At 37.6% G+C, this 22,449-nt stretch overlaps 1 protein-coding gene across 1 annotated transcript in view; it reads left to right on the top strand.

The window, feature by feature from the left end:
• Window positions 1-293: 293 nt before the first annotated feature.
• LOC100544756 (DENN domain-containing protein 5A) overlaps window positions 294-22,449 on the top strand; it is a gene marked incomplete at its 5' end in the record, with an annotated part of 30,933 nt that continues 8,777 nt past the window's right edge. The window contains 7 exons of the mRNA XM_031553364.1: window positions 294-393; window positions 993-1,102; window positions 1,838-2,498; window positions 9,142-9,329; window positions 19,768-20,085; window positions 20,906-21,121; window positions 22,013-22,247. Coding sequence (XP_031409224.1) covers window positions 294-393; window positions 993-1,102; window positions 1,838-2,498; window positions 9,142-9,329; window positions 19,768-20,085; window positions 20,906-21,121; window positions 22,013-22,247 — 1,828 coding nt within the window. The remainder of the gene's footprint in view (window positions 394-992; window positions 1,103-1,837; window positions 2,499-9,141; window positions 9,330-19,767; window positions 20,086-20,905; window positions 21,122-22,012; window positions 22,248-22,449) is intronic.

Consider the following 22,449-nt stretch of genomic DNA (forward strand, 5'->3'; position numbering starts at 1 on the left):
GGGAATATTTTATATTTTAACGTGTAAAACTGCTGTTTGTTTGTCAGGTAACTAATCACTATTGCTGCATTGCTGTTGTGTATACAGGAACTGGGAGCTGCTGTGACGTATTGGTAATCCCTTTCAAGAAATACCTGTATGAAATGTGAAACTTATATAAGGTTGTATATGTACACAAAACATGTTAGGAGAGTAGATTAGACATTATGCATGCTAATTCAGTATAGAATACGTACATGTTGTTTACTGGTGTGTTAACTACATAGTTACAGTCGACAGTATGAAATTTATAATGCGGTGTTGTTTTTATTTGTTATATAGCTTTATGCCAGTATATACAGGCCTCTAAAACCCGAGATGGTGCCAGCCGTTTCATTTCAAGTGCAACAGAAGGTAAAGGAAAATGCGTGGGGAAATTTAAAAACAGAACAAACACAATTTTCCGTTCTCCTGATACCCTCTCTTCATGGGCGCTTACTTGGTTCTTGATCTTTTAACACTCTAAGCTCTCTCTTCACAGCTAACTTTTTGTAATAGATGATGTACATCCTTTTTTCCCTAAGTCTTGAAGAAGAAACTAAGTGATGCTACATTTGTTTATGTTAAACCTGCATCGTCTTTGCCTCTTGTCTATTTGTGCTTTTCTTCTGTAACAAAAATCCACGAAGCTTAATCTTTAGCTATACTATAATGAGAATCTGAAATAACTGAAGAGTAATTTGGAGAATTGTTGACATAATCACGATCTGAAGATACACTTAAGGAAAAACACAGATACTTAACATAGAAATGTTACAGTGCCAGTCCTTGCTAATATCTGCAGTCTGTTTTTATGCTAACTAACTGTCTTGCATTTTCTGTTTCTCTTAAAAAGGAGTGTGTGTGTTTAATTCACTTATTCTCACGTGTACCTGCTGATGTCCTGCTTTACGGCTTTGTTAGCATTTAAAAAGAGAATGATATATTTACATCTTTCTTTCTTCCACCTTCAGGGGAGAACTTTGATCAGACTCCGTTAAGACGCACATTTAAGTCCAAAGTTCTTGCTCGTTATCCTGAGAATGTTGAATGGAACCCTTTTGACCAGGATGCAGTGGGAATGGTCAGTATCACTTAATGGCTCTTGTTTTTAAGGCAAAAACCTACCTTAACAATTGAAGGCATTTGCTTTTATTTTCCTTGAACAAAAAAAAAAAAGTTGCACTGCAAAGTCTATTATAGACTGGAAAAAATACCATTAAATGCTCTAAATTGTGCAGGCTCAAAAGATCTTTTTGTTTAATTGGAATATTCTTTAAAGGAAATTAAGTTTAGAATATGTAAACAATATGTCTCTAGCACAGTTTTTTTTTGTTCTTTACAACTTTTTCTGTTACATTCTAGAGAATTAGTGGAGAAATAAATTAGTCTGTGGTTGATGAATCTCCCTTGTGCATAATAGTACTGTTTAATGGAACACAGTGTAGTTTCTTGTTTTAGACCAAAATTCCTACTTTTCTTTGTTAAGTTTCTGGTCTTAATGAAGAAAATACTTTTCTTCATGCGAGTTTAAACTTTGTTATTTTATTTCTATTGAGACTTGTAACAAAATGGTTATGGCCTTTAATAGAAACAACATAAAGTCTTTTTGAAGTATTCCTTTAGTTTTTCTAATTTGGATCTGTATTATTGTGTTGTCCAGAGACATATCACTTAATGCAATTTTAATATGAAATGTGATGGCAGCTTGTGGGTTCTAAATTCTGTTTTATCAAATTCTTCTAAAGTGGGGGGGAGAGAAAAAAGTGTTAATATTATCTCCTCCTCCCACCCCTCCCCTCTTTGTTTTTATTTACAGCTGTGTATGCCTAAAGGGCTTGCTTTCAAGACGCAAGCAGATTCTAGAGAACCTCAGTTCCACTCTTTTATTATTACTCGAGAAGATGGCTCGCGGACATTTGGATTTTCTCTCACGTTTTTTGAGGAAGTTACTAGCAAGCAGATCTGCAGTGCAATGCAGACATTGTATCATATGCACAATGCTGAATATGACATTCTTCATACTCCACCCACAAATGACAAAGATAGCTGCAGTAGCACTGGAGACTGCAACGGCACTTCTATTTCAAAGCTACAGCGTTTTAACTCGTATGACATTAGCAGAGACACGCTCTATGTCTCAAAGTGCATTTGTTTGATTACTCCGATGTCTTTCATGAAAGCTTGTAAGAAAGTACTAGAACAACTTCACCAAGCAGTGACTTCGCCTCAGCCACCACCTCTACCTTTAGAAAGCTACATCTACAATATTCTCTACGAGGTTCCTCTTCCTCCAGCAGGAAGGTCATTAAAATTTTCAGGAGTTTATGGACCAATTATCTGCCAGAGGCCAAGCACCAATGAACTACCATTATTTGATTTCCCGGTTAAAGAAGTATTTGAGTTGCTTGGAGTCGAAAATGTGGTTCAACTCTTTACCTGTGCTCTCTTGGAATTTCAGATATTGCTTTATTCACAGCGTGAGTACTTCCTTTTTGTTTTCTTATCTGGTAGTTGTACTGGCAAAAGGATTCTTCATTTCTGGAATGTTTAAAAAAAGCAAACTGGAAACAAAACAAAACACAAAAACCAGAGTAGCTGCATTAAAGGCATTAGAGTGCTAATGCAGTAAGACTATATGCAAGTATTAATGTCAAGAAAAAATCTCAAATTACAGAGAGCATTTCTTTGGTTCCTATTTCTAGACACCTCAGTTTAAACCCTGGGCTTTCATATAATCTCCTGCAGTCATGGACTGACTGTCCCATTTATTGTTGTTTCTGGAAGTGTTCTATTGTTAGAGTAATATGCTTTTTCCCATGTAATTGCTTAGCTGAATTCTCCCTCCTATCTCTGCCAAACTGTGTGTGCACTTTGAGAAGAGGCATAGTAAACTTTGAAGGACTTTGAAGAATAATTCATAGTACAAATATAATTTTCTCTTTGAGTACCTGAAGTCACATTTCAGTAGTTATTTTGAAATAAAATTACCAGAGAAAGTTGTGTTTGCCAAAATTTAAAATCTGAATTTCTTTTAAAGCCTGAAACAGTTATTGCTGATGTCTTCTGCTGATGTCTTGTAGGTAAAGCTTGCTTTTAAGTGGGTAGATGGAACTAAGCTGTATTAAAGTCTGTGAACACTGGACTTTTTTTCCTCTAAATTCTCTAATTCTAAAACAATATATGTGGAATTACACCAGAAAATAATTTTTTCTACTTCCCCTTGTCCTAACATTAGGACCGACATTTTGGATAGGTGGTTTTGAACTAATGGTATGGATTAAAGTAGATGATTTGCATTTGAACGGTTTTATAGTAGTGGCGAAGAAGCCTAGAAGACCCTAAGCTGAATCCTAGGGTAGCCTATGGTGTTACTGAAGTCTGTTTTCAATATTTGCTGTCACTGAATTATGTGGAAAACAAATGTTAAGTATTTTTAAAATATATCCTGCTGTTATTAACAAAATTCTTGAAGCATGAAATAAAGATGTTTGTGTGTTGAGATATGTGCAAAGACTAAAGCCAAAAAACAGTTCACTGCGTGTGTGGATCAAAGGTGTGTAATTGTAGCAAGACTCAACAACTTATGTCTCAGTTGTTGTATTGTATAAATGTTAACTGCCAGAGAAAAACTATATCTTCATTCAAGTACAGTCAAAATAAAACCCCAACAAAAACAACCCAAAAACCCCAAACAAACAAACAAAAAACACAAAAATGTGTTTAGGGAGTGTTTGTTTATGTGGACATCTCTGTCTCACAGACAGAAGTTTTAACACAAACTCTTCCATCTGTAGATAGTGGTCAAGTTGGCCTGTAATTGTGCTGGAGCTGTTGTATGGCAGATGTGTACGTGTGCCTCACCAGCTGAAAGCACAGCAAGAAGAGTAGTACACATGTCACAACATTGGAACGGCATTCCTTGTATCTTTTCTGGAGTATCGCTTGCCCTGGGCTGGAACTCGGTGTGCTTGCAGACTCATCTTCTGTATTTTAGGTTCTGTTTCCAAGGTCAGATTGATAGGCTCAACATGTTTGTCCCCTTTGACTCTTTCCAAGTGTCTCATTAGTCATTAATTAACATAGCTTAAAAAAAGCTCTGGGATGTGGATTTCCTGCTTGCACACACAGATGTATGGAAATTGTGAGAGAGGACTTACTGAATGAAAGGGCAGTAGCTCTGGATCTGATCTTTGTGACAGTTTCTGTCTGCTGCTCCCTGCCTTACCTTAAGTTTTGTCTTAGTTGGGCTTCTTTATGCTTTATAGAAATGTCTTGTTTCAGACTATCAAGTTTTCACTGATAACTTTTGGCAGAAAGGCCTTCTTATAGTTGAAAAGTAACGAGTTATTTGTTAGACTTTTGGCCATCAGTTTTGATAAAATCATGCCTTCTCAGTAACAGTAGCTGTAGTTTTTGAAACATAAGCATGTATTTTCTGAGAAATCAAATCTCAGGCTCTTTTTTTCTTGCTCTCTTGAAGCATTTTGCTAACGCTGAGAACATCATTAAAGCTACTAGTGGGTAATAACAAAAGTTAGTGAATACTGAAGGAGCTGCTAGCAGTCAAGTTCAAGATGTTTCTAAAATGCTTTTGATAAGAACTTAATTTTCTGAGGTTGGGAAGTATTTTGAAATTCTAGAAAATAAATCTCTTATGTATTTTCTAACCAAGATATTCTTTTTTCTTTTATGTGGCAGTGAAGTAGAAAATTGGTTTAGTAGAATGATTGCTTTCCTTGATGCTTAGGAGAGTGTTATCAGTAGAAAAAATGACACACCTGACTGAGGTTCTGATTGTCTATACCCTTACCAATTAGTTTCCTTCTTTTACTTTATTTTTTTTAACTGGAATATTCTCCTAATACATTCTGTGTGGTTAACTAACTTTTCTCCTTCTGATTGCAAGAAAGGGTATGTTGAATGTAGGTACAGGTGTGTTCAGTTCCGAGAGGAATTGAAAATTGCTTGAACTTTTGTAAAGAGTTCGCCACTGTTCTTGTGTGAGCAGCAGTTGAGGTCTAGGTTGTCTTTGTGAATATAAATGTTAATTTTTTCATTGTCTTCTGGCTTTTTTAGATCTTGTGGTTCTTAAAACTGTGGCAAATCCCTTCTGATTCTTCTTGGTCAGATGAGATTGCTGCGTGTGTTGGATGGATTTAGGTTTAGAGCAGTATAAGAGGGTTTCCTTGTGAGACTGACTTCTCTCACCTTAATTTTTCCTCGCAGTCCTTGGAACAGGAGTAATTTCACTTGGCAGTGAGCATGTTTTGCGTTGAGATTCCTTGGACATGTTTCTGAATTCATGCTTCTGGAAATTCTTCTTTTGTCCTACTGCGCTGGCATGGACTGTGTGTTTGGGACCAGTACAAGCCAAACATAGAGAATGAGTTCCTTGATATGGATGTCAACTTGGGAGAGTTGCCTCTCCCACTTTGGAATGCACTAGAGGAACTCAGGTGGTTGTGAGATGATGAAGAACCTGAAGCTAGTGCTGAGCCATGGAATTTGGGCAGGAACACCAGAAGACAGTGGTGCTGAAGGGGAGCTTTAGCTGTGCCCTCACTCGATTACACTGCAGGAGATGGTTTGCATTTCTGCAGTTTATGTTGCTGTTGATTTTATGAAATGGATTTATTTCTTATCTCTATTATATAGCAGCTATTCAGAAAGCTGTGAAATCTGCTTGGAGGAGGCTTTTTTAAGCAGCTGAAAACAATAAAATGAGAAGTATAATGCAGCACTGCAACAGATGATCTTGCTCAGCTTTATTTTTCTGGATATTTGCTGGCTGTTGCCATTTTCAAGTGAAAGTTTATTTGATTGCTTTGACTTTGAATTGTTCATCCCCTTTACTTCACTTGCTTTAAAATGGTGATCTCTGTGAAGATTTAAGGTATTGATTTAATTTCTTTGCATTACTAGTCTCGTATTAGTTGACTCCAGAAAGACATTTTCTTATGTCTACAGTAATTTAGGAAATGGGCTGCTTGATGCAGGCGTCTTTATTGAGCCTGAAAAAAGGTTCTGTGTTCTGTCAGACATAGAAGTGAACATGAATTAGAAGTTCTTTGATCCACTGCTTCTCCTTACCACAATTCACTCTTTCTGCAGTTACTTTTGTTTAAGTAAAAAGCCCAGTTGAAAAGTGCTTGCATGCTTTATCTCAAGAGTCTGACATACTGAATACCTCAGAAGAATTTTTTGGAAAATGTTTCTTTTGTACTGTGCTTGAAGGGAGTTCTCTAGGTTCTCTAGGTTCTGGCAATGCTTTATTCTGATGGCTCAACTGCATTGCATGTCACTTGTCTATAATGACTGCAGATTTAACTTTCCACCTTCTGCTCCTCTTCAAGTTAAGAAGAGGTTGAATCTTGTTCAATAGCACATCCTTCTGGTTTATTCAAATACTTTCTGAAGATCTCTAAACTCATCTGTGGTAGTGGTCCTCCTTTGTAAGGGCAACTCTGCTTTAAAGTAACAGAATGGGAGTGGTAAGGGGAATGGAAAAATTACTTGACAAATATAGCAATATTTCACTGCCATCTTTGAAGATTAGAAGGAAAAACTATTTCAGAATGTTTAACTGCTTAACTGTTTTCAGTTGGATGAAGTCAGAGGATTTCTGTCGGTCCTCATAGACGTCTCTCTGGTAGGATGTGAGAAAGGATAGTTGAAATTATGGTTCTTAGAACTTCTTCCCTTCTCCTCTCTTTCCAGATCCAAGATCAATTTCCTTCTTTTCCCTCAATTTGCTTGTCTGTTGCAGATCAACAAAAATGTCTAGATGCTACCTAGACACAGGTAGTGGTGTAAATGGCTTCAATAAAGCACTTTAAGAGGTATTTTACATGCAGCAGTTGGCTAAAAGAGAAAATCACACCTAATCTGTGTTCTTAAAGCAAGTGGTCATGTTACTTAAAATAACAATAAGAAAAGCAATGTGAATTTCACCAGAAAAATATTCTGCTCTCAAAAACAAGAATGAGAGTAACACCACTGCTGGAGCACTTCCTGTTTCTTTTTTTGTTTTTTTTTTTTTTTTGTTTTTTTTTTTAAAGTAAATAAATATTTAAATCCTTTGTAGTGCTCTGGTGCTGCTTTTTTCCCTTTTTTTTTTTTTACTTACAAAACAAATGAAGCACCACACTCTCTCTGGATAGGTCTAATTTAAAACATTTAGGTTATTTTGCTTTGTTTGCAGGCTTCTTGCCTTTGTCCTTTTGCCAACAGTTCTTGATGTGCATAATGCCTAGAGAACATTGGCTTGATGGAGAGGGAAGTTGTATTTAAATTAGCCAGCAGAATTAGACAGAGTGTTTTTGTGTAGTAGGAAAACACTGTTTCTATTCTGAGATTTGTTCTTTTGGGTAAACAAGCTGAATATGAACCAGCTGGAATCTTTGTGCATTTCTAGCTACTTTAAAGTTTGACACTGGAGAAAATAGGGTATGGAATAGATTCTTCTTCCCAAAGCTAATTGTTAATTCATCACTTCTTCACAGTAGAGGCTGTGATTAAAGCTGTGAACTAATAAGTAACTGTTTAGGCAGGAATTGGTGTCCAGGCAGAGTAGGGCAGTGCTGCTGCTGATGTTCATCAAGCTGTTCCCTAACATACTTCAGTCCAGGTATTTTATCTATGTGTTTATTTTGTAGCAAGAACTTGCAGCTGTTTTAAACCATCCTAGCTCACTTTGATTTAAGGAGCTCTGGAGAGTACATCTGGTGTAAGGCAGCGACAGTAAGCTTTACACAAGTACCTGTTCCACTGCCATTGCTTGATCTGAAAATGGAAATCAGAAGCCTGGATTACAGAATGATGACTGGCATTGGCAAAGCCCGCACTGAGTTCTTCAGGGTTTCCTCAGGGACTCTGCAGACTGCAGACTCTACACATTTACTTTCTAACACAGCTAATCACAAGTGCCAGGAACTGTTTTTCTCTGGAATGTTTGTTTAGAGCGGATATTCTTTTTCAGTTTCACTATGCAGCACTGTAACAGCTTCAGAAATCTGAGCATCTGGACCTGTGTGTTCAAGTGTCTTTTGCAATTTCTTATTGTCCTTAATTTTATGAATGTGTTAGAAGACATTCCCCTCTGTCACAGACACCTATGAAGGATCCTTATTTTCTCCTCCCTATTTGCTCTGCCCCCACTTTCTGACTGGAACGTGATATTATTGCAGTATCATGCAAAAGGCATCCTTTGTTTACAGTTTGTACTGTATTTATAGCTTGACTGAAGATAAGAACTGTCATAGTCTTCTGAACTTGTTTTATGGTCTTTCCAGCCATGCTTCACTACAGCCAGGCTGCTTGACTGTATTGTGAATGTTTTAGTAGTTGTTTGTGTTAGAACACATGTTCTGAGTTGCCTCATTTACAGTGCGTAGATATGAAAACCCACTAGAGATGATTCCATGGTATGAAAGAGGAGGAGGTTTTGGCCCAGCATACTGCAGTGTTAACTGCTCCAGACACCAGCTGCTGAACAAAAAAGATCTTTTGGTATGCATGGTGCACAGGTGCACTTAGCACTGCTGGGAAATTGTACAAGGAAATGAGTTATTTATATGTTGAATTGAGACTTTGGCCATATATTGCAAAGGATAAATGAAGCTAATCCATTTTATTTTTTACAGTTATTTCAGTCCTACTGTTAGATTGGCTACTATACAGCATGCTTTATAGACTTTTAAACGCTCTTTTAAAAAATGTTTATCTGAGAGATACCAGATGCATTGGTTTTCATCCAAGGCTTCCATAGAAAGCCATAAGCACAGAGAAAATAAAATACTTCCACTGTATTTCTTAACCAATTACAATACAGATTCCAGACTTGAAATGGTGTTCCTGTTTGTAACCCTGGTTTAGGTAGTGTAGAGTGACTTATGGGTGCAAAGACTTTGCACATTTCTGCGTGACTTGTAGAATTGACCTACTTTGTGGTGCTGTCTCAGCAAAATGTGCCTAGGTGCACAAGTAGAGGCTTCCATTAAAAATGCTGCTCAGCTAACACCAAGTTCTGTGGTTTCTGTTTTAAAGCAAGTTCTCATTTCTTTAATTCAGGTTCATTTACTTAAATATGTTTGTGAATTTTTTTTTCTTGCTCTTTTTCAGATTATCAGAGACTGATGACTGTGGCAGAGACCATTACAGCACTAATGTTTCCATTTCAGTGGCAGCATGTGTATGTTCCTATCCTTCCTGCATCGCTCCTTCATTTTCTAGATGCTCCTGTCCCTTATCTGATGGGCTTGCACTCCAATGGACTGGATGACAGGTCTAAGCTGGAGCTTCCTCAAGAGGTGAGAGAAACTTGGATCAATTCATTAAATATTGTATGTAATAATGAGAGAAGTGAAGGATGAGCCAAAATATTGGTGTTAACTGTAACAGCCATTTCAAAATTCCAGCTGGTGATGATTTGGCATAGATCTTATTTCATTTTTTGGAGCTGCTAGAGCAAACCAATGAAATTGATTTAAAAAAACAAAAAACAAAAAAAAACAAAAACAAAACAAAACAACACCTTGTTTTGAAATTACATTTCCTGTTAAAGTGAGACTGGAGTTTTACATGTGTTTTTGCTGCGAGGTTACAGAAAGAATGTTTTTCTGGTGTAACTTTGCCTGTTGTGCTAGAAAATGCAGGAAAGTGCAGTGTGACCTTAGTGGCTATGGACAAAAGGCTGTGCTGCTTCTGTGATGCACTGGTCTCAGTGCTGTGCTGTGCTGGAGCTGGTTGTTAGCTGTGTAGGATTAAGCTGAGTTTCTCTCTGCTACACTTTTGAGTTGGATTGTCTTACCTGGATCCAGCTGCTCACATGCCTGCACCAAAACTACTTCAGTTTTTCCTTTGAACATAAAATTCAGTCTGCAGCAAAATGTTGACATCTACTTAAGTCAGTTGGTTTTAATTGAGATAATGCTCAGGAAGTTCTTCCTCGTAGTGTGTCTGTGTTAACAACAGCCATTATATAAATGAAGCAAATGGCTTGTGAAGGTTCTGCTACTCAAACATGAGGCTGGGAATCCATTAAAACCACTTGAAGGCTATTTTTATTTATTATATCCTATTTCACAAATATTCATTTTTAAGGATTTGCCAGGAGAGACCTTAATATCTGGTTATGAGGATTAAGGGGCCAAGAGTGGATGTGTGCTACCTGGGATAGCAAAGAAAGTTCCTACAGGAGCTGGTAACCACCTGTGGGAAGCATGTCAGGTGCCTGTAAGGCTGTACTATCAGTCATCGGAATGACTTTTCTCATAAGGTATCACTGAATGGTTTATTTGCTTCAGTAAATAGCAAATGATGAATGCTGTAGTGTAATTTTCCTGTCTGTTGTGAAGGAGCTGGACAGCTCCATCAGATAGCCCTGTGGAAAGTTTGCGCTAAGAGAATTGTCAACAACAGAGATCTGACCTCTGCTAGTCTGCTTACTTGCTAGTGTAAGCATAACTTCACAGGAATAGGCTGAGTAAGTTATGGAAAATCTGCTTCAAAAATCCTGCTAGTGCCTGTAATCTATCTCTTTACCTGGTTGTCTGTTTGCTTCTATTGTCATTTGGATTGCTGGAAAAGCAGAAGTGTAGAAGAGAGAAGATTTTTCAGTGGTGGCTGTTACTTTCTTTTTCCCTTTTTATGTTTCATTATCAGACAGTGCTGCAACATAGCTTGACATAAACTTCTTAAAAAAGCTGTGTGAGATTAAAGACTAGATATTTCTGTGAGCCTTCAGTCTGGTCACCATGCCAACATTGCTCTTTTTACTCAAATCCATATGCTGGTGGTTTTCATTTGTTTTTCCTGGCAAGTTCAAAAGAAAATTTATTTTCAGATTGTTGTTTTCCTATTAAAATTCAAGTCTTTATAAATATCTTAATTTCTTTTTCTCCTTCACTTTTTGTACTGGCATAATATCAGAGTAATGTATGTTCTTGCAATGAAAACACTATTGTTTTTGTTTACTACATTTTTACAAAACTTTGAATATAGTGACAGGCCTAATTTATATGGCTAGTGTATTTTTTACACAGGATAGCAAGTCAAGTGAAATGCATGTTAATATACACCATGGTTGTTTTTGTTCTCGTAGAAAGATTCTCATAAGACTGCTATCCTTTTGGAATGAGAAAATTTTCTCTTTTTGAAATGAGTCTAACACTTCCCAGGTATCTAATCTATTTAAAATATTAAAAATTAAATGAAAGTGGTATTTAAACAATCACCTGGCACCACAATTTAAATTTAGTTTTACAGGCTGTCTTTTATGAAGGTAGAGGAGTAGATTTTTTGACAGTATCTCACTGAGACCAGGATTGTCTGGGAGGGGGAGGACACTCAGGACCTAGGATATCAGCAGGAGTGTGCCTGTGTGATGGAATTTATTGCAGAATGTAAACTAGTCCTTCTGAAGCTTCCCTCTGGGAGTGTGCTCTGACAGTTTTGTGTAAGGCTTTGTTTGAAAAAGTCACTGCTGAGTGAGGTTTCTTGATAACTGGTGAAGTCTTTAGTGCTGTAGGTTGTGTTGTGATTTAATCCTGCAGGTGGTTGAGCAGCACATGGTTATTTGCTCACTCTCTCTTTCCCAGTGAGATGGGGGAGAGAATCGAAAAGGACAAAGTAGAACTCATGGGTTGAGTTAAAGCTGTTCACTAAGATAGACAAAAGGGAAAGGATATTACAAATGATAGTACATATAAATATGAATGAATGTACATATATATATGAATCTGTATAAGAAGTGATGCACAAGCAATTTCTCACTACCTTCTGACCAATTGCCCAGCTAGCCCCGAGCAGTGGAAGAGAGCAAGACAAACTCCCACCTCTTTCAAAACTACTTCTGCATGATGTCAGATGGTATGGAATATCTCTATGGACAGTTTAAGTCAGCTGTCCTAATTCTGTCTCCTGCCAGCTCCTAGGGCCTTTGGTGTGAATGATCTTGGCTCTATACAACACTGCTTAGCAGGAAACAATAAACATCAGTGTGTTATCAACATAGTTTTTTTCCTAGAACCAAATCATAGCATCATAGCAGACATTCTGAAAAGAACAATTCCATCCCAGCTGAAATGAAGGCATTGAGAAAGTAGCTGTGGTGTGCAAATGAGTTTGAACGTGTACTGGAGACTTCAGAGATACCTAAGTAGTTATCCTGTACAGACTTTTTTTTTTTTGTTTAACCTAAGAGGAAAGCTAGACTGGGAAGAACAAGAGCTCACTGTTGCTGAGATTTTCACTGTATTTATTTCAAAAAGCAAAACAAAAAAAGATCTGCTGTTTTAATGAAAAGTAAACATGCCATCTAAAATGCAAGTCAGAATCCCAAGAACATGTTGGTCTTACTAAGTGGAACTACTGGTCAGTATTTCTGATAGGAATAATTTGATCAGCTAGCTTTAATATACTTAACTGCAAATTACAGGTTCATCTCAAAGATATTTTGCATTATGGTTAAGCCTCCAGGTAAGATCACTTTCACTTAAAGAGCCAATTGAGCTCTGGACAAAATTCCTGATGGAGGATCTAACACGGAATACGCTTTACAAAATCACAGAATCGCAGGGGTTGGAAGGAACCTCAAAAGATCGAGTCTAACGCCCCTGCGAAAGCAAGCATGTCATCATACAACCTTAGAAGAAGGCAGATAGGTTCTATTATATGTACTTAAAGACAAATTTATCATCAGAAATAAAAGTGATACTACTACTTAATATTGCTCATCTCCAAAGCTTGGAGTCCATGTGATACTGCGTGAAATTTTTAGGGTTATATGAGGAACTCAGTTTCCAAGGCCTGCCTCTACGTTCCTGATTTGTAGACATAGTAAGTATCGGAATCTTCATCACTTACTAGAAAGAATGTATAAAGAGCTGTTCTGTGTTCTAATTTATTCTGAGTCCTGGGGAAAAAAAAAGTGTTTTGGGCTTTGTCTTGAAACTGCATAAACAGCATCACTGTTGCTAATCCACTTGGATGGGTAGGATTGCTGCTATTAAAGCAGGATCTAATTTAGACAAAGAATAGGGAATCGAGCTTTGATAGAAAATCTGGTTAGTGCCTCTCAGTTGAAGAGCATCGTGGAAGAATATAATATTGCTATCTGACATAGCAAGGATGTTATTTGTATTATGTTTTAAGCTAAAATATTTTTACAACAGTTGAAAATGTGGTCTGTGCTAACTGTCAGGTTTGGACTAAGTCTTCCACATGTGTGCCAGAAAGCTTGATTTGGTTTGCTTGCCGTGGCAGTCTTCCATGCTTTGGTCACAACTGGTGCTTTAAGGAATGCTTTACCTTGGCAGTGTAGAAACTGTATCTTAGAAGTTGATGCTTTGTCAGATGATGAATAAATTCTTCAGCAAAATAATTACATTAGTACAAAATGCAAGTTTGTATTACTAGTTGGTGAATTCACTGAAATTCATCAATGACTTGAAGACCCTTACTGCCTATAGCCTTGTAAGATTGTTAAGAGTTTTGAGACTGGTGTATGTCAATGAAACATGATACTTAAAAGCTAAGCTTGTTCTTATGTATGTCGTTGCTTTTGCTGAAGGCTTTTTCTCTGTGTATGAGCATCCTTGTGGTTTTTCTAGTGGCTGCATCAGAGGCCTATAAAGAACTCAGAAAAGAAGTTCAGGGCCATGGGAGAAGCAATACTAGACCAAGGTGCTGCAGAAATCAGAGGAAGGCAAGAACACACAGCTATTTCAGATGTTGCTAGCAAAATGTGGTTCTTGTATCAGTAAAATTGATCAGAAAGGAGGTTAAACTAGCAGTCTTGCAGATCATAAACTAGATACTAAAGTAAGACTATTTTTGATGTGTCTTTGAATTTCCTTTTAAAGAAATTTTTGCAAAGATATAGCAACGTGTTTTTAAAATGCTGGTTAATTTGTGCTGTTTCATGCTGTTGAATGTGCATCTTCTCCCTAATGCATGTGGATGGTGGAAAGTGAGATTATTTTGAGTCTAAATAAGCAATGCTAAATCTTCCAGCACTCATTAAATCAAACGAGTAGTATCTAGTTTAAAAAGCTTGTTTTTAATGAAGTGCTCCAAAGGATCTTGGGCAGTAATGTTTTCTTTTAGACAATTTGGAAGACTTTTAAAAAGCTATTATCCATTTTTCTGTTAATATAAGACAGTATGTATTCTCAGTATTCTTATTTCAACAATTGAAAGGTGAAATTGAATGCTAAATCTGAATAATTTGTGCTTTTAAATTATTACTTGTTTATTCTAGAAGAAAAGCCTCTCTTTCCTCTTGATGCCAACACATTTAAAAGCCTGATTGTGATAATTATTTTGACAGATATTTTGACAGATAATCACCACTTCGTATGCGTTTTGATACTATCTGCTGCTATGGTAGATCCTTGATAATACTGCAGGTTTATTGACAGATTTCAGTTTGCACTGTAGTCCTGTACTGCTGTGTTAAGGAGCTACTTGAGGAGGTAAATTCGTGTTTGTGAAGCTTGCAGTTGTTAAGTTGTTGTACATCACAAATTCTGATTTGGTGTGAAGATCAGTAGTGCTGAGAAGGAATGGAAAAGGTCATCATTTGCTTACAGGAATTCTTTAGAATGTAGGACTACTGTAAACTAGTTTCTACAAGCCATCTCTGTATATGTGTTAACATACATGTTTCGTGTGCTTTAAGTGAAGTGGGTGGTTATTTACAAGGATGAGACCTAACACACAGAGGCAGTGCATGCTGTAGAAATGCTGTTGCTGAATGGCTTTTAATCCCTCAGTGGTATATTCAAACAGAAGACCTAACTCTGAGTCACGTTTCAACTTGACTTTTTAGGAGGCAGTCCAAAAACTTATATGCAACTTGTAGTCTGAGCACTTATGCTGGGCAGAATTTGAGTAGTGGTGAGTGTGCACTCAGAACTGACTGTTCTGTATTGTACTCAGCTTGTGTAACCAGTTTTAATGTTTAGAATATATTTTCTCTTTGGGATGCCAGTGGGACACAGGGAGCTTATTCATTGTTTAATGAATAAGCAGTTCCTCTTCAGATGTCTTTTTGAGAGAGCCTAAATAATTTCCTGCTGTGTTTTTTGAACAGAGCTGAAAGGAAGGATATGGGCTCGATACAGGCATTGCTAGATGTGTATGGGGTTTTGGACCGTATTGTACTTGAGGTCAAACTAAAGAATTGCAATTGTCCTCTGGCTTTGGAATTGTTGCATGTGGTCTCACACCCACTAAGCCAGCTGAAAACTCTGCTGTTTACCTTGTGGCACCAGGCTTTGGCATTGGATATGTGAACATTCTTATGTCTGCATTCCTAAGATTTGTAAGATTTTTCAACCGGACGCCCTGTTATTTGTGATAATAAAAGTTTCTGGAAAAGACAAGCCTTTAAATTAGGACATGGCACCCTTTTTCCTTATTGTAGAGTCTCAGGAGAACTCACAGAATGACAGAGTCACAGAATTGTAGGGGTTGGAAGGGACTGCTAGAGATCATCGAGACCAACCCCCCTGCCAAAGCAGGTTCCCTACACCAGGTCGCACAGGTAGGCGTCCAGGTGAGACTTGAATATCTCCAGAGAAGGAGACTCCACAACCTCCCTGGGCAGCCTGTTCAGTGCTCCGTCACCCTCACCATGAAGAAGCTCTTACGCACATTCGTGCGAAACTTCCTATGTGCAGCTTATGTCCGTTTCCCCTCGTCCTGTCTCCACGTACCACTGAAAAGAGACTGGCCTCACCGCTATGGCCGCCACACCTCAGATATTTATAAACCTGGATCAGGTCCTCTCTCAGTCGTCTTTTCTCAAGGCTAAACAGACCCAGTTCACTTAGCCTTTCTTTCATAGGGGAGATGCTCCAGGCCCTTCACCAACTTTGTGGCCCTCCGCTGGACTCTTTCCAAGAGATCCCTGTCTTTTTTGTACTGGGGAGCCCAGAACTGGACACAGTACTCCAGATGAGGCCTTACCAGGGCAGAGTAGAGGGGGAGGATCACCTCCCTCGACCTGCTGGACACGCTCTTCTTAATGCACCCCAGAATGCCATTGGCCTTTTTGGCCACGAGGGCACACTGCTGGCTCATGGCCAACCTGTCGTCCACCAGGACGCCCGGGTCCCTCTCTGCAGAGCTCCTCTCCAGCAGTTCATCCCCCAGCCTGTATTGGTGCATGCAATTATTCCTCCCTAGGTATAAGACCCTACACTTGCTTTTGTTGAACTCCTTCCTTATGTGAGAATGTTGTGTCCTTTCATGTAATACTGTACTCTTGAAGGGGCATGCAGCAACTGAAGGTTTTCTTTGGTCATAAGTTAGTACCTTAGCAGTAAATTAAAGAATATTTAACTGATGCTTTTTTTCCCTTGCATTTCAAAATAAATTGAATTTGGAAGCCCCTCTGTCCTCCCCTATATTGCTGTAGTGTAATAACATTGTGGGGCTAACTGTTTTGAAGCCTGTTACTGGCTGTTTATTTACTCTGGATTTCACTTTTAGAGAAATAATGATTTGGTGTCTCTTGAACTACTTGTGAAGTGAGGTATCTTTGCTGTTTCTGTTCCTTGGGGATCACGATCTTTTCAGAAGTACACATACAGGGATGATCTCAGTCTCCTGAAGCTAAGAGAGGCTAAAGCCTCCTACTGAATCTACTTTGTTTTCATTGCTCAAGGTAATTCTTTATCTTATGAGTTATGGACCATGCTCTAAATAAATGTAGTGTCCCAAAAATATTCTTTATTTCTCTATAGAGTTTTGCTGTACAGCATTTCCATGTTTCTAAATGCTTCTATATAGGGCCAGTACTGGAAAATGTGGTAATAGCTGTATCATCAGTTAATGGCTTAAAATGTTTAAACTGTGTGTGTATTGCTCTTAAGGAGAAATGCCTCAAGAAAGGATGTTTAACTGTTGGAATAACTTGTCATATGAACCCAAATGCTTATAAGTAATTCTACCAAGTATTTATTTCAGCTCTTTCTTCATTGGAGGGAGTTTGTTTTCAGTCTGTAGACTGCAATCTCTTTGTTAGTAAGGTTAGTATTTTGTCACTCTTTGGCCAACCTCTCTTTAGATAGAACCAAGGCTAACTAAGAGTGATGTTCTGTGTTAAGATAAAACAAACAAAAAAGTAAAGTCGAATGGCAATAATTAAAGATTAAAAAGAAAGTAATGCAATTAAACTCTTAGAGTTTCTTAATGAGTTTGTTCTGCTGTTCCTCAGACAGTTTGTGACCAATTCGCTGCTTTTCTTCTTTCCTCGAAGTGACTAGCAGGCACTATGCCTAGTTTTAATGCTTCATTTCTCTAGTATCTTGAAGTGCTTGCAGTGTTCCTAATTTGCTGACTTAGTTTAATGATAACTAAAATTCATGTGTACAATGGGGAATCTTGAAGTTCTTAAAAATGAGAGTTCTAGTGTATGTACTGTCCTTTTGTGCTAAATGTTTCTTTGGATGAGGAGCAGGTGCAGTCTGCATGCATCCCTAACTTACCACTGGAGATGCTTTGCCAGGTGTGCATACCAGCACCTGCTGCTTGAACAGTGTTGATGCTGAGAGAAATCTAAACTATGATGTCTGCCCTATTTGAAAAAATAAGAGCTATTTTCCAGGGTACACCACACAAGTTTCAGCATTAAAGTCTTTGTTCTGTTTATTTGCTTTGCATTCTTTTGCAACACCTAATTACACTTACAATTTAACTTACAGTAAAGGATCTGTACAAGAAATTCTTAACTGTTTTATATGCATTCCTTTGATAGTAAATTAATCCCAGTGTTCAAGTACTAGAACATCAGGAAACTAAGATATAGAAGGCTTCTACGTACCTTTGTAATTATGAGCAAGATCACAGCAGAGCATAAATTGGACTGTCATGCAACATTTTATACAAATCCAGTATAACATGTTCTCCTGGTTTCTTCTGGAACAGAGCTGAATTTTCCTTCATAGTGTCTGCTATGGTGCTGTGTTTTGGCTTTAGGAGAAAAGCAATGCTGATAACATGGTGATGTTTTAGTTGTTGCTGAATGGTGCTGAGCCAAGAATGTTCCAGTTTCTGGGTGTCTTATACTGTCCTGCCAGCAAAGGTGCTGGGGGGCACAAGCAGCTGGGAGGGGACAGCTGACCTGAACTGGCCAAAGGGATATTCCATGCCATATGATGTGTGAAAAAGCCTTGAAGAATGGTGGGGAATTGGCTGGGTTAGCAGCCAATACTCAGGGTCTGCCTGGGAAGCCATTGGCAGGTGGGGTGCAATTTTTTGCATCACTTGTTGTGTGTGTATGTATTATTATCATTTGTTATTATCTTTTTTTTTTTTCCGTTCTTCCTTTTCTTAGTTTTTATCTCAAGCTGCAAAATCTTACTTTTTTTTTTTTTTTTTTCATTCTTTCTGCCATTGCACTGGGGTGAGTGAGCAAACAACTGTGTGGTACTTAGTACCTGCCAGGTTAAACTATGGCACATATCCCTTGAATTTTTCCTTTAAGAATTTAGCTTTGTTTTTTAATTTTGATGTTGGAGTTCTGTAAATCAAACAGAGCAAATGTGTTATGTTTTGAGAATTGGCATCCTAACTCTGTTCTGATGAAATACCAAGAGAGCCGAGTCTATCACAAATATTAGATGTATGTCTTCATGGCAGTTTACTTAGACATAAGGATCTCAGCAGGTGCAGATTATCCTAGTTGACTTGTGATCAATCTCACAGCAAAATCTTTAAGAACTGCTTTGTCCTTACTAACACTATGCAGTTTGTGTGCATTGCTCTGATAGCTGGGATTGCCCACAATTCATTTAGTGGGAGGTAAATCTCTTCAAATTCTTTCTTTCCTATTAAATTCTGAGAGTGCTTTCATCCTTCTGGACATACTAAGCCTGACCCAGGTACAGGACCTTGCATGCGGCCTTGTTGAGCCATGTGGGCCCACTTGTCAAGGTCTCTTTGAATGGCATCCTTTCCCTCCAGTGTGCTGAATGTAATGTCATATCATGTCATGAAGTAGGTTTGGCAGTGCAGAAACCAAAAGGGGAAAAAAAAACCTCACAAATATAGGGTGAGGTAAATCTTTGATAGATGCATAGCTTTTTTTTTTTTTTAATTAATGTTTTGGAAGCTATGCCAGTGAGTTATTGTTCTTTTTTCCCCCTATCTTTAGTAAATGACAGAGATTGGAACAGGAGAACAGATCTTGACCTATTAACTCAAATTTTATTTTTATTTTTTCTCTTGAAATAAAAAATCTGAACTTCAAGGAATCAAAGCAGTTCTCAAGAAAAAAAAAGAAGATAATTTTAGTGCAGCTTCTGCAATGTCATACACCTTTCAGAATGAAATTCACCAAGTTTTAGAAGAGTGGGCTTATAATATGAGCAACAGGCAGGAACTCGTATACGTATGCATGTGCTAGTTAAAATCTAGCCAGATATGTCTTTGTGAACAAAATCGCACACTTGTATCTAATAGATGCTACATTCTGTTTTGTACCTAATAAACAACTTTAAAAATGAGTTGTATTTCTTGACTTCTTAGAAGATACAGAAATGTAGGCTTCGTGGTACTTTTCTCAAAGCCAGCCAGCCAGCTCAGTTATGGTTGGGCCTGGCTGTTTTACAGAATATTTACAGAATAACCAAGCATGCAAATGTATCTGATTTTTCTAGCTAGCACCAAAACCAAAGATAAATACAACATGACCCTTGTGCATATTCTAATGTTATTCTATTCTGAATTAAATCCTAGGCTAACCTTTGCTTTGTGGATGTAGACAACCATTTCATCGAGCTGCCAGAAGACTTGCCCCAGTTCCCAAATAAGCTTGAGTTTGTACAGGAAATTTCAGAGATACTAACGGCTTTTGGAATTCCTCCTGAGGGAAATCTTCATTATAGTGAAAGTGCTTCAAAGATGAAGAGCCTCAGAGCATGTGACCTGGTTTCTGATAAAAGAAATGGGAACGTAGCAGGATCACCTTTGAATTCCTATGAGCTGCTAAAGGAAAATGAGACCATTGCAAGACTCCAAGCACTGGTTAAAAGAACAGGTGTGAGCCTAGAAAAGGTAAGCTACAGGTACACTCTGAGGACTTGCAGCAACGAAGGTCTGAAGTGATGGTAAAAAGACTGGGTTTGCCTTCACTAGAAAGAACATAATTTAACATGTTCACAAACCTTGTGCATGAGATGGATGAGGATTCAACTCTACAGCACCTATGGAAACTTTTGGTAGCTTCTAAAGTGTTGGTTTTTTGTTTTGCTTGTTAGTTTTGGCCAAGATAATGCACTTAAAAATATATCTTGCCTTGTTTCTTTTTAGTTTTAAGATTTATAATAAATTTATGTTACTTTCTCATGATTTACATAGCTAAAACTGTCATTGAAGTTGAAATTCAACCTTGTTTGCTGCAGTTATCTTTCTCGTTATATGTGATTTTACTTGAGCATTATCTGCTTGCCATAGTGCATGAGTAGTGAATTCTTGTGGCTTTTTTTGGTACGTAATTGCTATCAAAACTAATATGAACAGAGTATCCAAATCTTACATTGCTCTTTTATAAACCTTAGCCCACGTGATGTCTTAAAAAAATGCATTTTATTTCATTAGAGATTATTCTGGGCTGTGTAGTGAGGAATAATGCATTATGCTGCTAAGGATTTAGGTTGCAAGAAATGGACCAAAACAAGCTGTGTGTCTATTGATTGTGCTTAGCTATTCATTTCAAAGATTTACGAATGAACCTGTAACAATATTTTGCTTGGACTTAAGTCACATACATACGTCTATCTGTCAAATATTCTTGTACACCCAGAATACCTGACAAAGCACCAGTAGATAAACATGCTTCGTGTGTGTGTGTGTGTGTGTTCCCTTACTTCCATAGCTGGAGGTGCGAGAGGAGACCAGCAGCAAAAAGGATCTTAAAATTCAGTGTGATGAAGAGGAATTCAAGATTTACCAGCTGAATATTCAAATTCGTGAAATTTTTGCCAACCGCTTCACACAGATGTTTGCTGATTATGAAGTATTTGTCATTCAACCCAGTCAGGACAAAGAATCTTGGTTTACAAACAGGGAACAGATGCAAAACTTTGATAAAGTAAGTTGTAATAACAAGACAGAATTCTATTTAGAAGCTATTAGAATATCTAAGTTTAAGATTTTTTTTCACTGGGTCGTAAAATGCAAAACAGTACTTTCAAAGTTGTAATTTCTTCTACAAGTTCCAGTGTTCCTCAAAAAAGACACAGCTATGTATTATTCAGAAAAAGTAGTTACATGCACACACTTGAAGATGCTCTTTTAAGGATGCTAGTAAAAAAAAAATAAGTTGCTTAGAAAGTCTCACTTTATGACTAACATCTGCATTATTAGTGAAAGTGGTTTCTTTTTTTTTTTTTTCTATTTTTAACCAGAAGTATTGCTGAATATGTTCATGAATAAAGTCATGATACCACACAACACTGACATATATGTGTGCCAACTGTATCCTACGTCTTTACTTGTGAAACACGAGACCTAGCTCTTCAAATTTCATTAGTATGTTCTTTGTTGGAGATCAGATGTTTGTCAACAAGATTGGCAGTGTGAGTGGAGGTTATGTTGGGTCACTACTTGCTAAAAGGCTAATCAGGTTTCCTTCGGGTCACATGGAAAGATTCTCATCAGCTTTGAGCCCCTTCAGAAGTGTGTAATATTCACAGCTGTAGCACTGTTGATGCAGGTTGCTGGGATTCAGTTGTAATTTTTAGAAATTTAAGGGAATACTAAAATCACAGCTTAAAAATTACTGTGCTGTATTGTAGGTGAAGATCTCATCTTCTCTGACTGTTTTGAGGATTAAGCTGGAGTGTGGTATAAAACTAGGCTTTAAATGGATTCAAAGCATTTTAATGCATGATTCTAATCTTTAATGCATGATTAGATAAATTAGGTTTTGTTGGCTATATCTCTTAGGACTCCCAAACATTCTTATTTCTTCTTCTGTTAGGCATCTTTCTTGTCAGACCAGCCTGAGCCTTACTTGCCCTTCCTCTCAAGATTCCTGGAGACACAAATGTTTGCATCTTTTATTGATAATAAGATTATGTGCCATGATGAAGATGATAAGGATCCTATTTTGAGAGTATTTGATTCAAGAGTGGATAAAATTAGGCTGCTGAATGTTAGAACACCGACTCTCCGCACATCTATGTATCAGAAATGCACAACCATTGATGAAGCTGGTAAGAGTAATAAGCCCCTTTCTTGAAGCTTCGGAAAACACAGCTAGTCAGTGCTATTTGTTGTAGATATTAAGTTCAAGTTAAGCAACAATTCATTTTTTAAAAATGAGGTATGAAGCTTAAGTGGTGAACTAAATGTTATATAGGAAGCTGAGATTAAGTTCACCAAAGGGTAATTGAAATCAACTATTTTTCTGCATGC

Source organism: Meleagris gallopavo, chromosome 5, assembly GCF_000146605.3.
Source record: "Meleagris gallopavo isolate NT-WF06-2002-E0010 breed Aviagen turkey brand Nicholas breeding stock chromosome 5, Turkey_5.1, whole genome shotgun sequence".
NCBI lineage: Eukaryota > Metazoa > Chordata > Aves > Galliformes > Phasianidae > Meleagris > Meleagris gallopavo.